The sequence below is a fragment of the Delphinapterus leucas genome, chromosome 1 (genome assembly GCF_059928025.1).
Source record: "Delphinapterus leucas isolate spDelLeu-1000000601 "Yukka" chromosome 1, BTC_Dleu_Yukka2, whole genome shotgun sequence".
In the NCBI taxonomy this organism is placed as follows: Eukaryota; Metazoa; Chordata; class Mammalia; order Artiodactyla; family Monodontidae; genus Delphinapterus; species Delphinapterus leucas.
This window is the reverse complement of record NC_143129.1, coordinates 65663163-65677860: the sequence shown is the minus strand read 5'-3', so window position 1 is coordinate 65677860 and position 14698 is coordinate 65663163. Positions and strand designations below refer to the sequence as shown.

General features: G+C 40.1%; 1 protein-coding gene across 2 annotated transcripts; it reads right to left on the bottom strand.

Annotated features, from left to right (window-relative positions):
* Positions 1 to 379: 379 nt before the first annotated feature.
* Positions 380 to 12827, bottom strand: SELE (selectin E). 2 transcript variants are annotated; one of them, XM_022560134.3, is made up of 13 exons: positions 12297 to 12827; positions 11873 to 11956; positions 10911 to 11297; positions 10021 to 10128; positions 9193 to 9378; positions 8204 to 8389; positions 7906 to 8094; positions 6534 to 6722; positions 6146 to 6322; positions 5464 to 5574; positions 4684 to 4705; positions 4506 to 4578; positions 380 to 3263 (listed from the first exon to the last, which is right to left on the bottom strand). In XM_022560134.3, the coding sequence occupies exons 1-12, from the start codon at positions 12499 to 12501 to the stop codon at positions 4521 to 4523; spliced, it is 1902 nt and encodes a 633-aa protein (XP_022415842.3). In that variant the 5' UTR covers positions 12502 to 12827; the 3' UTR covers positions 380 to 3263; positions 4506 to 4520. The 2 variants fall into 2 exon arrangements, with proteins under 2 accessions (XP_022415842.3, XP_089767471.1); XM_089911345.1 differs by lacking the exons at positions 380 to 3263; positions 4506 to 4578 and having other exon boundaries at positions 4692 to 5574.
* Between the last annotated feature and the right edge of the window lie 1871 nt (positions 12828 to 14698).

Sequence of the window (14698 nt, the reverse complement as noted above, 5' to 3'; positions counted from 1 at the left end):
CAGTGTTATAGCCACATTTCTTCTTTTTTAGTCTGGATAACCAAGCCAAAAGTTAAACCATGTTTTCTTAGGAAATTCAGGTATTCAGATTCTTTGATAGCGATGAGATTGTCAAGGTGGTTTTTAGTTTGGTACACACCAGGCTTTGTGCATTGACACTATTCTAGAAAAGAGAAGACACATATTTTGGGTGGGAAAAAACAGCCGTGGCTCTAATCCTGGAGAATAACTGAGTCTGCAGAATAAATCAAGATGAATTGGTTGACTTGAGCAGCCTAGAATTGAGACTGGCATGATGCAAAGACACCAGGAGTCTTTGTTTCATTGAGCTTAATGACTGTTTTCAGATTATTAATACTTTTTCAGACAACTGTAGAGTATTGATGCAAAAGCCCGTATGTATACTACTTCATACCCATTAGGGTGGTGATAATCAAAATGACAGACAGTAACAAGTATTGAACAGAATATGGAGAAATAGGAAGTTTCATACATTGCTGGTGGGGCTGTGAAATGGTGCTACCCTTCTGGGAAACAACTTGGCAGTTCCTCAAAAAGTAAAACGTGAAGTTACCATAGGACCCAACAATTCCATTTCTGGGTATATGTCCAAGAGAACTGAAAACATAAGCCTACTCAAAAACTTGTGCATGAATGTTCATAGCAGCATTATTCACAATAGCCAAAAAGCAGAAACAATCCAAATGTCCATCAGTTGATGAATGGAAAAAGAAAATGTGGCATATTCATACAATAGAGTATTATTCAGTTTATAAAAAGGAATGGAGTACTGATACATGGTACAAAATGGCTGAACCTTGAAAACATTATGTTAAATGAAAGAAGCTAGACACAACAGGCCACGTACTGTATGATTCTATTTGTATGAAATGTCCACAGTAGGTAAATTTATAGAGGCAAAAAGTAGATTAGTAGTTACCAGTGGCTGGGGAAGATGGAGAGTGACTTCTAATGGATCCTGGGTCTCTTTTGGGGGAGATAGAAGTGTTCCAGAGTTAGATAGCAGTGATGGTCACAGGATCTTGTAAATATACCAAAAGCTGTTGGATTGTACACTTAAAAAGGGTGAATTTTATGGTATCTTTTATCTAAGTAAAACTGGATTTTTAAGAAAGAGCCTGTACACAGGGCTAAATATAAACATGTTTATTATAAAACTTCATAATGCCATGTCAAATACAATAGGTATGACATAAGCTTAAATAAATACATACTTAAAACATTTTAAATCATAATTTTAAATACTTTATAAAACCCAAACACAGACCACATTTATATTTCACACAGCTATTTCCAATGCAGTATATACAAATATTTACAACATTTGAACAATTTCAAAGAAAACAGTAATTCATTCCATATGTATCCTGCTCATAATACTTGTTTTTTTTTTTCTCTCTCTCCTTTATTTCCCAGAGTTCTTTTGCCCCTTAAAAACCTCTGCTGTTCTGATCCTTATCATATCTCTCTGTTTCCTTTTGGTTTTGTCTTTGCCAATGTGCAGCCAGCACTTCTCTGAAATTTTGCTTTTTCAACACATCCTAAGTTAATGAAACGGTGGGAGAATTTTGATTCTTATACTATCCTGCAAGGTTGGAGCAGCTTTGCCAATTACTGGCCCAGTATCTCTTATGGCCAGTGATCAATCAATGACTAGGGATTCCTTAGGAATTTTAAACTCTCTTATAAATAAATACAAATACTTGCTCATTCAGGCTTTTCTCTCTTTAAGAACACCCGAACGGACAGAATAAGACAATTAGGGAATACTTATTAGACACCTTGACTTTAAAAAAAATCCACTGGACAGATCCATTACATGGTATGTTTCTAGCATGGATTTAAAATCTTATGTAATATACAAGAATTGTATGTTGACACATCACATCTGACAAACATCTTTGTAGTAATGCAAAACACATATATATCTATATGTTTTTTTTAAGAAAGACATTCATAAAACTGTACATTTGTTTGTTTGCATTTATGCTTTTATCAAATCAGAACATTTAACCTCATGGAAGTTTTTCATCATAGAGACCATATAGCTATGAAAAAATACTTGACAGTGTACAAGTGTGTGCCATGCGGATTTTGCTCTCCTGAGACTACTCATGGTTTTTAAAGAAACTGTAGTCAAACATTCAGAACTTTATACTGGTTTATGCATTGCTAGGGCACAGTATTTGCCCTTTTTGAAATACATTTACTACAGATGAAACTTTAGAATTTGTTAATAAAGATCTGGGATAAGCAACTTTTATTATAGTCCTAATATTTATAGTCCTAATTATTATAGGACTAATATTTACATATTTTAAAGTCCCTACCACACTTGTACTGAATTAATATAGTCCTAATATTTACATATTTTAAAGTCCCTACCACAGGGACTATTATATTATAGGACTAATATTTACATATTTTAAAGTCCCTACCACACTTGTACTGAATTAATATAGTCCTAATATTTACATATTTTAAAGTCCCTACCACAGGGACTATTATATTATAGTCCTAATATTTACATATTTTAAAGTCCCTACCACACTTGTACTGAATTAAGACTTATGGACTTTATACTATAGTCAATGCAAGTAAAAAGAACACACAGCCTCTAAAAAATACTTTAAAAAGCACTGAATCCCACAGGGATAAAAGTGATTGAGACAGTGTTTGCACTCCCACGGAGTGCTAAATAGAATTTCCACCATTAACAACTTTTCCCATGTCGTCACCCCATGGCATTAAAAATTTGTCATTTTTTTTCCAGGTCTGTTAATAGAATATCTTTGACCAATTTGTTTCCTCTAAACTCTTGACATGTATTATTCATCCCAATGACAGCAACTACATAAGCAGCAGTTGAAACACTGTGAGGGACAAAAGAAAGAAACAGCGCCACAAAATAGTGTGTTGCACCACAAGATTTTACAGTGAGTGAAGGGTGAGTTAGAAAAGGAATTCTGAGATTCCAGAGCCTTAGTCTCTTCACTCTTGCATGGAAGCGAATATTCTTTCCTTCCAGTAGCCAGCACTGGAAAGGAGAAAACTGAGTCTTTTTGGTGGCAGGCTGGACTTGCCCACTGGATTTTAGTCCGTTGAAGTCCTTATAGGTACCATAGTCCCAGCTATAAAGGCAACCAGCGGGTGTAGTAGGTGAGTAGGGCCAGAGACCCAAGCAGACCTCTGTCTCTGCCGTCTTCAGGGTATTGTTCTAGTTCCCTAATGTACCTGTGCTCCTGCAATGATAAGAGTGCATGCGGGCAGGACATTTAATATTTTGCATACTAACAGCAGCAACAAAATTCCCCTTCTAGCACAGACAACTGTGTGCACTCTCACGAGGATAGTCCAAATACAAACCGCAAAATCCTATATAGCTGGGATAGTGAAACTATTCTGTATGATACTCTAATGGCGGATACATGTCATTATACATTTGTCAAAACCCATGGAATATACAAAACCAGGAGTGAACCCTACTGTAAACTGTGGGATTTAGTTAATAATAATGTATCAATACTGGCCCATTAATTGTAACAAAATACCATACAAATGTAAGATGTTAATAATAGAGGAGGGCTTCCCTGGTGGCACAGTGGTTGAGAATCCACCTGCCAATGCAGGGGACACGGGTTCGAGCCCTGGTCCGGGAAGATCCCACATGCCATGGAGCAACTAAGCCCGCGCACCACAACTACTGAGCCCGTGTGCCACAACTACCAAAGCCCGAGCGCCTAGAGCCCGTGCCCCGCAACAAGAGAAGCCACCGCAGTGAGAAGCCCGCGCACTGCAACAAGGGGAGTCCCCACTCGCCGCAACTAGAGAAAGCCTGCGGGCAGCAATGAAGACCCAACACAGCCGAAAATAAAATAAATAAATAAATTTTTAAAAAATAATAGAGGAAATTGGAGGGCACGAGGGGCTATGCTGGAACTCTGTACTTTCTACTGAATTTCCTGTGAACCTGAAACTGCACACACAAAAATGTCTATTAATTTAAAAAAATCTATTCAGAAGGGACCTGAGCCTTCCAGATGATCACAAAGCAGAGCAGGGTGGTTAAGAACACAGATTTTAGAGCCAGACTGCCTGGGTGTGAATCCTGGCTATACCACTTACTAGTTTTGAGATTTTAGGCATTAAGTTCTCTGTGCCTCATTTTCTTCATCTATATAATAATAAATACAATAGCCCTTATCTCATATAATTCCTAGCTTAGAACGGTTCCTAGAACATAGTAAGTGCCATATAAGGTTAGCTATTATTATTATTCATGTTCATAAATGAAATGACTCCATAAAGGCCATATCCTTGTTCCTTTCCTCTCCTCCGACAAAAACATGAAACAACTTTCCCTAAAATAACATGAAGGTGGTGATTTCCTCCCTAGACACTGCAGGTTCAGAAGGTTCCAGGAGCAACAGAACATGTAGAGAAGATATCTTCTTTCAAAACCATATGTGATTTTCAAGTCTTACCTGATTCCTTTGGACTTAAATTAACTCGGAAATCGTTTGGTAGGATCCATCTGATTGAAGGCTTTGGCAGCTACTGTGGAATACATGAGAACACTAAGTAAAGCACTGGTTTCCAGCATGAAGAGAGAAAAATGTGTAAAATGTCCAATGGCATGCTTTATACAAGAGTGCAGCTTACCTGGCAGGAACAAATTTTTTTGCTGCAAGAGAAAGAAAACCATTCATTTAGACTAAATGACTTTTAAGGATACATTAAATCCTGAAACAATATGACTCTTTTCATCAGGGGTTGCAAACTCAGTACCTACACGGCCCCTGTAATTATCAGAGCCCAGACACAGCTTGGTGGCAACAAGGGGGCAGGGCAGGGGATGCAAAGTGCACACTCATGCAAAGGACACAGCAGCTTCCTAATGCAAGCGGATAGCAACATGCTCTGCTTGCCAGGTTCTGCTGTCTTCCAATTTGCCATGAGAAATCTCAGATCTGGATTAGATGTGAAATTTCCTATTCTGTAAATGTCAGAACTTAATTCAAAAAATGTTAAAGACTCTGTAGGGCAAACAAACCAGGAGTGTGGCTAGATGTGTTTGCATATCCCCTGAGATACTCCCATATTTAAGCCTGTATTCCAAATAAAATTTTTGGAAACATTTTATTGATTTTTCCCAGGACCGCTAATTATGGCAGCCTCATTGCCACAACTCCCAGGGAGACCACAGCATTCAACGTGAATAGCATCCCCTGGAGTTGTACCATGTTAGCACACTAACATTTGTATTTCCTGAAACTCTTTCCCTAAGACTTCTGCTTAATTACCCTGCAGTTTATTAGTGTTTAATGACTAGTGACTAGATTCTAATTACTTTTTAAATCTGTGAGAGATAACATGACTCATCAATGAGAAAATAATTTTTTTCAAAAAACCTTTTTGGAGTACATTCATAAATGCCCTTACCTTTCTTCTGAAGGCGTTTCAGAAGCCAGAGGAGAAATGATGCTAATGTCATGAGGGAGACCCCAGCAGCAGAAAGTCCAACTGCCAAGGGAGTTTGGGACTTAGAAGGAGCTAAGGAAACAGAGGGGGGTAAACTGTCATGAGAAGGAATTAAATTCAAAGTCTTTCTGTTCTGTCCATTTGCCCTTTTCTTTGTGCACTGATTACAGGGTACAAAGCAGAAGAGTCATCTAGTTCAATACATGAGGCAGAGACATGGTACTAAAGGCCTTATAGATCAGCCCCAAACCACCTTTTGCGAGCTTATCTCCCAGCCTGGCTAGGCAGAGCTCTAACCTACCAAGCTTTCACAGCACACCTTGGTTAACCTCTCTCTCTCTCTCTCTCTCTCTCTCTCTCTCTCTCTCTCTTTCTCACTCTCTCTCTCATTTCCCTTCCCACCCCCCAACTTTTCCCACTAGCTCTCCTTTTATCAAAATTCCATTGACATGTCACTTCTTCTGTTTTCTCTTTATCCCCATAAAATGAAATGTCCATCCATTAATGTTAACCTGGGTAACCTTTCTGACCTTTTTGGTTTGGATATACTGGGTAGTTCATTACTGTAGCCAGATAGCTTCCTTTCTTAGCTCCCTTTCTTCTCTCTTGTCCCCCAGACAACCACCATCAATCAATGCTTCACCTTCACAGGTGGGCAGCATCCCAGACCAGTGTCCTGTGGCACCACATGTCAGAGCCGCAGAGCCATTGAGCGTCCATCCTTCAGGACATGCAAATGTACACTTGGTGCCAAACACAGGCTCCCCACTGCAGTTTATGTCGATCTTTCCGGGAACCTCCAAACTTGAACATTGTACCACTGTAAATGATAGGACATGGGTAGAGGTTAAGAAAAATCTACTGGAAAAATTTTAAAACTGGCAGAAAAGTCACCAATAAGCGTAACTTATAAGCACTACTTAGTTTTCAGCATGTAGGAAATTAGGATCAAGTCCCTTGGGGCAATCTAGGTTCAGAAATGTTTTAAGGCACTTGACCTATACTCCTTTAAAGATTGAATTCAGTCCTACCTTGGCAGGAGGGGACCTCCTGTGTCCACTGTCCCTGAGATGTGCACTCAAGTTGAGCCGATCCATGTAATTCAAAGCCTTCCTCACAGCTGATGGCACAGGAGGACTTGTAGGTAAACTCTCCAGTGGGGGAATGGGTACAGTTCACTGAACCACTTCTGGGCTGAGGGATAGCATCACATTTCACAGCTGGAAGACATGAGTGAGCACATTGGAAGTTTGTTTTTATCGGGCAGCAACAGGCTTCCCAAGGTAACCAAGTCCCTAGCTCTTCAACAGTGCTCACAGGAAAACTCACCCATGGACCCACTTTGGAAACTTTCAGAAGTACTAGAAACATTAGACTAGTTGTCTTTCAGAAGACAGCTCATGTAGCCTCTCTCTGGGCTGGACAAAGCTTTCACGGGAAAGCAGAGCTACCAAAATTATGGTCAGAGAATAATGTAGTGGAACTGGATAGTACTTGGCATTTGACGACTGAACCCAGATCACTTTGGACAAAGGAACACTCAGAGAATTCAAGACTCTTCATTAGTCCCTGGACAAGTGGGAAGATGGCTGTGTTTTCTTTGAATTCCAGTCCCTTCACTGACAGGGGTACTAATTAAAGGACAGCCTTTAACAGGACCAGTGGTTCCTGAGCTCTGTTCTGATATGTGAAAGAAGTCAGGGTTAGGAGAAAGATTTTATGTAATCAGGGAGCAACTTATGGGTCCTGGATGCTGACAGATGAGGCCAAAAAGAAAGGAGGATAAGAAGGCAGCCACATAAAATTTGTCTGCTTTGCAGTTTGGTTTTTGTCTTGTGTCTTTTTGCCACTGTAAATCATTCTGTGCTGTATTTGGCTACAAAAATGCCAGTTCCTGATATGAAAACTGCTTGCTTTCAATGTTCTTGATCTTGCTTTATTAAATTAAACTAAACTAAATTTTAGCGCTTACGTATATATTAAGGGTGTCTCTATATCTGACACCACACTTGAAACACTTTCATCACTGCTAGTTATGAGCAATTTCAGAAGAAAGGTATGACAAGTACTTTGGAATCAAGTCATGTTCTCATAATCCTACTTTGTAAATTTTCTAACGTGATTTCCCTTCAGATTAAGATTTCTGCTTACTCCGTGCCAATGTCTATAAAGTTATATTAGTCCAGTACAGTTAAGAAACCAGCAAAGCATCCACTCTTACTACATACAATCCTTTCCCTGGACAGTTCTTTTATATGCATCTCAAAAATATAAGATGAATGTTGCCCATCAGATCTGATTACTATAGTTAAAGTAGGCATCAGGTTTCATTTTCAGTGCTTCACATTTGAAGACTGCTGCTCTTTGAGAAAGGGAGAGTGTAAAGGAGACTCTCAGGCTTACCTTCACAAACTGGGACCTGCTGTGTCCATTGCCCCTGGGTAGTGCATTCAACCTGGGCTGGCCCCTGCAACACGAAGCCTTCTGCACAGGTGAAGTGGCAGGATGACTTATAGGTGAACTCTCCAGCAGGGGAGTGGCTACAGCTCACTGTGCCATTCTGAGGATGGCTGATGGCATCACATGTCACAGCTGTAACACATGTCCCAATTTACATTAGCAGGTCTGGCTTACCCATTTGGAGTATAGGTTGAGAAAAAAGAATGTTTACAATATAAACCCTGATGTAGAACCACTGTACCTTTACATGTTGGTTTCTTGTGGTCCCAAATCCCAGAGGAGATACACTGCAGGTGCTGGGGTCCAGTGAGTTTATATCCTTCATTACACTCAAATTCACAGGTGGTGTTCCACAGGAAGCTTCCGTGGCTTTGGAAACATTTCACAACTCCATTGACAGGATTTGACAAAGCATCACACTTAGCCACTGGGGATTTGAAAGAACACCATGAACTTTACAGAAGAGTGACATATTCACTTCTTATTAAACTGGAATTTATAATACAGTAAGATAGATCAGAGGGTAGATTCCCAAAGCCCTGCGTTCATCCTTGGGGACATGCACACACCCAATAAAGTTTTTATGCTTTTTTCTTGATATTTTCATCTTCTCTGATTGACTCTGACTATGCTAAGTGGTTTCTGATCTATTTTATCAGATCTCTCATCAGGTCTCTGATCTATTTTACATAAGGCAAAAACAAAGAAAAATAACATATTCTAGATCAGGATTTATGACTAGTGATTAAAAAAAAAAACAATCCCGACGTACACAGAACATTCATTTATTTTAACCCAGCATGACCTGGAGGAAAGAATTTTTTTGTCTTTGGCCTAGAAAGATAAGACAGAGAGAAAAGGGTATATTGAGGCGGCTTGATTATCATGCTTTTAAATTGGTCCAGTTGCATGGGTGAGGTTAAACAGAGAAAGGGGAAAGTCATTAAGATGTTAAGAGTATGGTTCCACTGTTTTATGTGTTTTCTTACAAATCACCAGAACCTCAGAAACACTTATGTCAAACATAGGATCAAAACCTCTCTCAAAGCCAGCCGGTACCATACTGGCCATATATATTGGCCAAGAGAACAAGTTTAATTAGAACTTGTTTAATTAGGACAAGTTTAAAAGAACTGTCCCTGACGTGCTGAAAATGGTATAAACTGGATAAAAAGTAAGACGATGAGGGATGAGTTAGAGAATGTTCTGTGCCTTCTGAGAGAGACTTACCATTGCAGGCTGGAAGAGGAACACTCCATTCTCCGGAGGAAGTGCACTGTGTGGCCTTCGGGCTGCTTGGGAGATAGCCCTCCCCACAGCTGACAGAGCAGGAAGAATTGTAGCTGAATTTCCCCAAAGGGTCGTTGCAAACCAGGCTTCCATGCTCAGGGGCTTCCTGTGCCTGACAGGTCACAACTGAAAAGGGAAACCAAATCAATTCTTCTCCTCTCTCACCTTATCAGGTGGGAAGAACCCTGGAAACTATAACTACTGTTTATTGACCTTTTTTTTTTTTTTTTTGCGGTACGCGGGCCTCTCACTGCTGTGGCCTCTCCCGTTGCAGAGCACAGGCTCCGGATGCGCAGGCTCAGCGGCCATGGCTCACGGGCCCAGCCGCTCCATGACATGTGGGATCCTCCCGGACCGGGGCACAAACCCACGTCCCCTGCATCGGCAGGTGGACTCTCAACCACTGCACCACCAGGGAAGCCCACTACTGTTTATTGAATAGCAGGCACTCTGAAAATGTTGTGTCTGCATTTGTTCACATCATCCAAACCATAAGCCTGTGAAGTTGGTACTATATTGTCCTCATTTTACAATGAGAAAACTGGGACTCAGAGAGTTTAACTATGTTGTCAAGGTGCTGTAATTAATAAGTGGTGAATCTGGGATTCAAAGCCAGGAGGGTCTGACTTCATAGCCTCAGCTCTTAACCACCTTCTGAAACCATATGCCCCAGGGAAGGGAAGGCATGCAGACCTGACTCCGAAGCCAGCTTGGACACAAAATCCTCCTACCATCTCTAGCGAAGGAAAAGGTGAGACCAAGCCTTACCTTGCTCACACTTGAGTCCCTTGAAGCCGGGGTGGCACTGACAAGTGTAGCTGTTGATGGTCTCTCTACAGTCACCGTGGCCGCTGCAGGATGTCGGGGTACAGGCAGCTGTGGAAAAGACAGTCTGTGATGACGATTGTTATTGGGCTTCAAATGAGTTCCTTTAGGAATTCAGGGTCAATAGTGTGTAATGGGGATGTCACCAATGATACAGAGTGCCAGAGATTTTAACAGAAGTACTTGATGAAATGCCAAAGCTGAGTTTTAGGCTCAACCATTTTTTTTTTTTTTCTTTTGCGCTACGTGGGCCTCTCACTGCTGTGGCCTCTCCCGTTGCAGAGCACAGGCTCCGGACGCGCAGGCTCAGCGGCCACGGCTCACGGGCCCAGCCGCTCCGTGGCATGTGGGATCCTCCCGGACCGGGGCACGAACCCGTGTCCCTTGCACCGGCAGGCGGACTCCCAACCACTGTGCCACCAGGGAAGCCCTAGGCTCAACCATTTTAAACCTTGATGTTAATGTCAGGGGTATAGCTGTAACTGGCTCCCCAAATAGAAAATTCCCTTTATCGCAAACTCTAAAGAGAGTTCCCCTTTGGCACATAAACAACAGGTAGCTAAAAATGTATCATGTGTTTGTACACACACTGTATATAAGTATAGACCTATATATATGCATATATGTATACATAAATACATACATTCTTGTCTACATTCACACAAAGAAGCAAAAACACATTCTGTTTTAAAACATCAAACAGAATGTTTTAAAACCGTATCTTTTAGAACATAAAATTCCCACAATAGAGACCAGGTTTTGCATACAGTCCACAATCTGTCAAGATGCTCACACACTGAATCTCCCTCCCACTGCTGCCACAAACTCCCTACCTGTGTAGCACAAGGCTAGCTTCTTTTTGCTGCATCTCTCATCGTTCCACTTGCCCGAGTCCTTTTCTCTCTTGATGTAGATCTCTACACAATCCTCCTTGCTTTGCTTATTGTTTGGTTCACCTGGAGCCCAGTTTGTGGCCTCTTCAGTCAAAGGCTTCTGGGTCCCTATCCAGGTCCATGTATCGTTGACCTTTCTGATTCCGATCCAGTAATAACTTGGTGAATAGCTGAATGCGGAGTTCAGGTGTTTAATCTCTTCCTGGTTTTGAATTGCAACCAGATGTGTGTACCTTTGCTGGCAATAAGCACTGGCCTCATCAAACGTCATGGGTTCCGTGGAGGCGTTGTAAGACCAGGCTCCACTTTCTTTAAACAGGAGAAGCACTAAGGGGGAAAATGTGAAAGGAATGGGAAAGTTTAGTCCTGCTATGGTTTGACTCTGTTAACTGGACCTTTTGTTGTCTTTTTTTTGGCATCTAGTGGCCTTTGGGTTGACTCAACCTTTTTTCACCTTTTCCAAAGTAAGAATGGGTACGAATGGAGAAACTACCATTTACTGTGTATCTCTTTTGTGGTTGCCCTTCCACTTGGTGCTTCACCCACCATAACCTACCCAATATACCTACCTAATAGTAGAATAATAATCAGAATAACTAAGCTTTTGGGGGCACTAAATATGCACTGTCGGAGGCACTTTACGTGAACCACAATACTGAATCCTCAAAATGCCTCTGGGAAATAGGTTATTTATGATCAACTCTTTATATGTAAGGAAGCTGAGACACAATGAGGTAAATTGCTCCTAGCCCAGGGCACAACACATTGTGAGGAGAGGCCAGGAATGGTGCTAAACAACCTACAATGCACAGGACAGCCCCCACAAGGAAGACTTATCTGGTCCAAAATGTCAGTAGTGCCAAGGATAAGAAACCCTTTTCTAACTACGGGCATTGACTTACCAAAAGTGAGAGCAGAGAGAAACTGTGAAGCAATCATGACTTCAAGACTTCTTTTGATCCCAAGGTTAGACTTGAAATGCTTTTCTGGGGGCGAAAGTACAAAATTAATTATAGAATGAAGTGCCAGGCTACCAGTTACTCAAATCATTCTACAATGATGCGTATAGCGACATCATAAGATTTTCAGATAAAGGATTGAAATCTTTTGCCACCATCTTCACTTCAAAGAAGTTTACCCAAATGAATACATATAAAAGTTAAGATTCTCATCATTTAGGTCAAAGAGAAAAGCCAGGTTTTAACTTGTCTGAATACAATAAGAGCTTGCACAGATCTTTTATCAAAGGCTTCTTGACTATCTGTTCATATTAATAATCTGGGTTTCATGGCCAGATTAGTTAAGTAAAAGACTTCTTGCACTTACCTGTTCGGTGAAGCAGTTGTTTCGGTGTCAGATTCCTCCCGAGTTGCTGCTGCTTCTGTCTCGTGCCACTCTTGCAGTTCTGATGCGAGGTCAGCCAAGAACAGTGGAGCTCTGCTCCTGCTGGAGCTGCTTTATAGAACGACACTTCCTGTGAGTAATAGGAGGATACGTCCAAAGCCAGTAAAGAGGAATTCCCAGACAGCATCCAAAAAGTTTCCCAGGAATATCCATAATGCGAAAAATTACAATGATGTCAAAATGAATTCTCCTTTTTTACATACCTTTTAATTTTACATGAATTCTATTAATATGACACAAATGCATGGTTTTAATCCCCAAAACATAAAAGCTGTGTCTTTAAAAATTTTTTTAACTTTGCTTATTAGTAGTCCCTCTCCTGAAATTGTGGTAGCAATCAGAATTTCATCACCCTAAGCAAACTAAGAATAGTTGTGTCATCTCTGGACTATTACCCTCAATTTTCCCACCCCATAGCAGTCAATTATGTCATCACTCACTTTTTTTCTCTTTCTCACTTACCAACTCAATCCGTTTTAAGGTACAGTACCTCATTGGAATGAATCATGAAGTAAATGTTAATCCTCAGATTCTGTGCATAGTTATGGCTAAATTACTAGAAACAATATCTCCCACTTAAATGTCTGAAATAATGCCTTGTTTCTTAAATATAAGAAAAATGGGAAACAGACTTAGATATTCCTGTCGGGAAAACATTCATGATTTGTTCAGTGAGAAAAAAAAGATGAAAACTATATATACTCGTGTTTAATTTACCCAAATTTGGTTTAAAATTTTTTAATGTGAATTGCAAAAACATAAAAAATGTATCAAAATGTTAACAATGGATTTCTAGATGGCAGGATTCAGGGGTTATTTTTATAACTTTCATGTTTATTTTCAGGTTTTCCCAGTTTTTGCAATGACCCTCTATTACTTTTATAGTAAAAAGAACAGAGTTTAAAGAATTCTGTGTCTAAATGCAACTGAAGGGTATATATATATATAATATATATATATATTATATATATATGTAATATCACTGATTCCCGCTCTTTATACTGACATTTCTTTTGGGCAGTTATATACAATCACCATTCCCCATCTCTGCATCTTGTTTAATTCAAACAGTAGAGACAGTAAATGGGAATCTTTTACTTTCCATGTTCTATAGAGATCAAGTGAAGCTAATATTCTAGAATTACAGTTTTTAGAATAGGACATCTAAGAATGTACTCTAAGCAGGCATGAAGTAGTAGTGGCAGGGGAATGAGGGGGGGAATAATAGGTTAATTTGTGTCATTACACATGTTAGCCCTGGCTCTTTCTATGCACATAAAGACCTAAGCCAAACAGGCAAAGAGAAGAAAAATTCCAATGAGTACAACTGATTTTAAAAATTAAATAAATAACCCAGTTAGCTAATTTAACTCCTAAAACTGCCTGGCTCTGAACAGAGATGTTATCATCCACCTCCCGCTGTCTTATATTTTCTAGATACTGACATTATTTTTTTTAATCAGACTTTACTTATGTAATGTGATCGCTATGGCTCAGTAAATGTGGAAGAGCAGTCAGTCACAAGTGTTTATTTAGATTTCAGAGAAGGATGTGAAGCTGGGTTAATACGTAATCTGTATATATTTTATTTTTTAATAAGTTGCGAACATATCATTTGCCATTAAAAAATGCGTACTGTAGGCAGATCTTAAAATTTATCTGACACACTAATAAAGTACCTAATAATTATTTTGAAGATGGAAATTAGTCATAAACAGCCCTAGATAACTACATTTACTATTATGATTTTTCATAACTAAATTAAGTTTATAGTTGGTCTCTTTCCTTTCACAAATATCTAAAAATAGCCCCAATGGTGGTACAGTCCCTATTTCATTTACAAATATATGTCCTGGACACCCCCCCCAGCCCAGTTATAATCTGTAGCATCTACTGAGCGCTTACTACATGCCAGGCCCTGTTCTAAGCTTCTCTGCGTATTCATCTAGATGATTATTTAATTCTTACAACAGCCTCTTATGAATAGGCACTCTTATCATCCCCATGATACAGATGAGGAAGTTGGGGAACCAAGGATTATACCTATCTCATCCAAAAACACAGAGCTAAGGAGTTGAAACCCAGGCAGTCAGTCTCCAGAGCCAGCTTCCTTAACTGCTATCCCAAAGCACAGTTTCTCTTGTTATTTTGCCCCACGATGCGCCTCCCTGTTCTTCCCAAGTCTCCAATATCTCTCTTCTTCCCAAGAGCAATGAGATCATCCCAGCTCTCCACCAAGAGGGCTGTGTCCTGGCTTCCAAGACATAAAGGCAGGAAGGGAACCAAGGGGCAGTAAGCAGTAGACAGACAATGCAGTGAAAAAG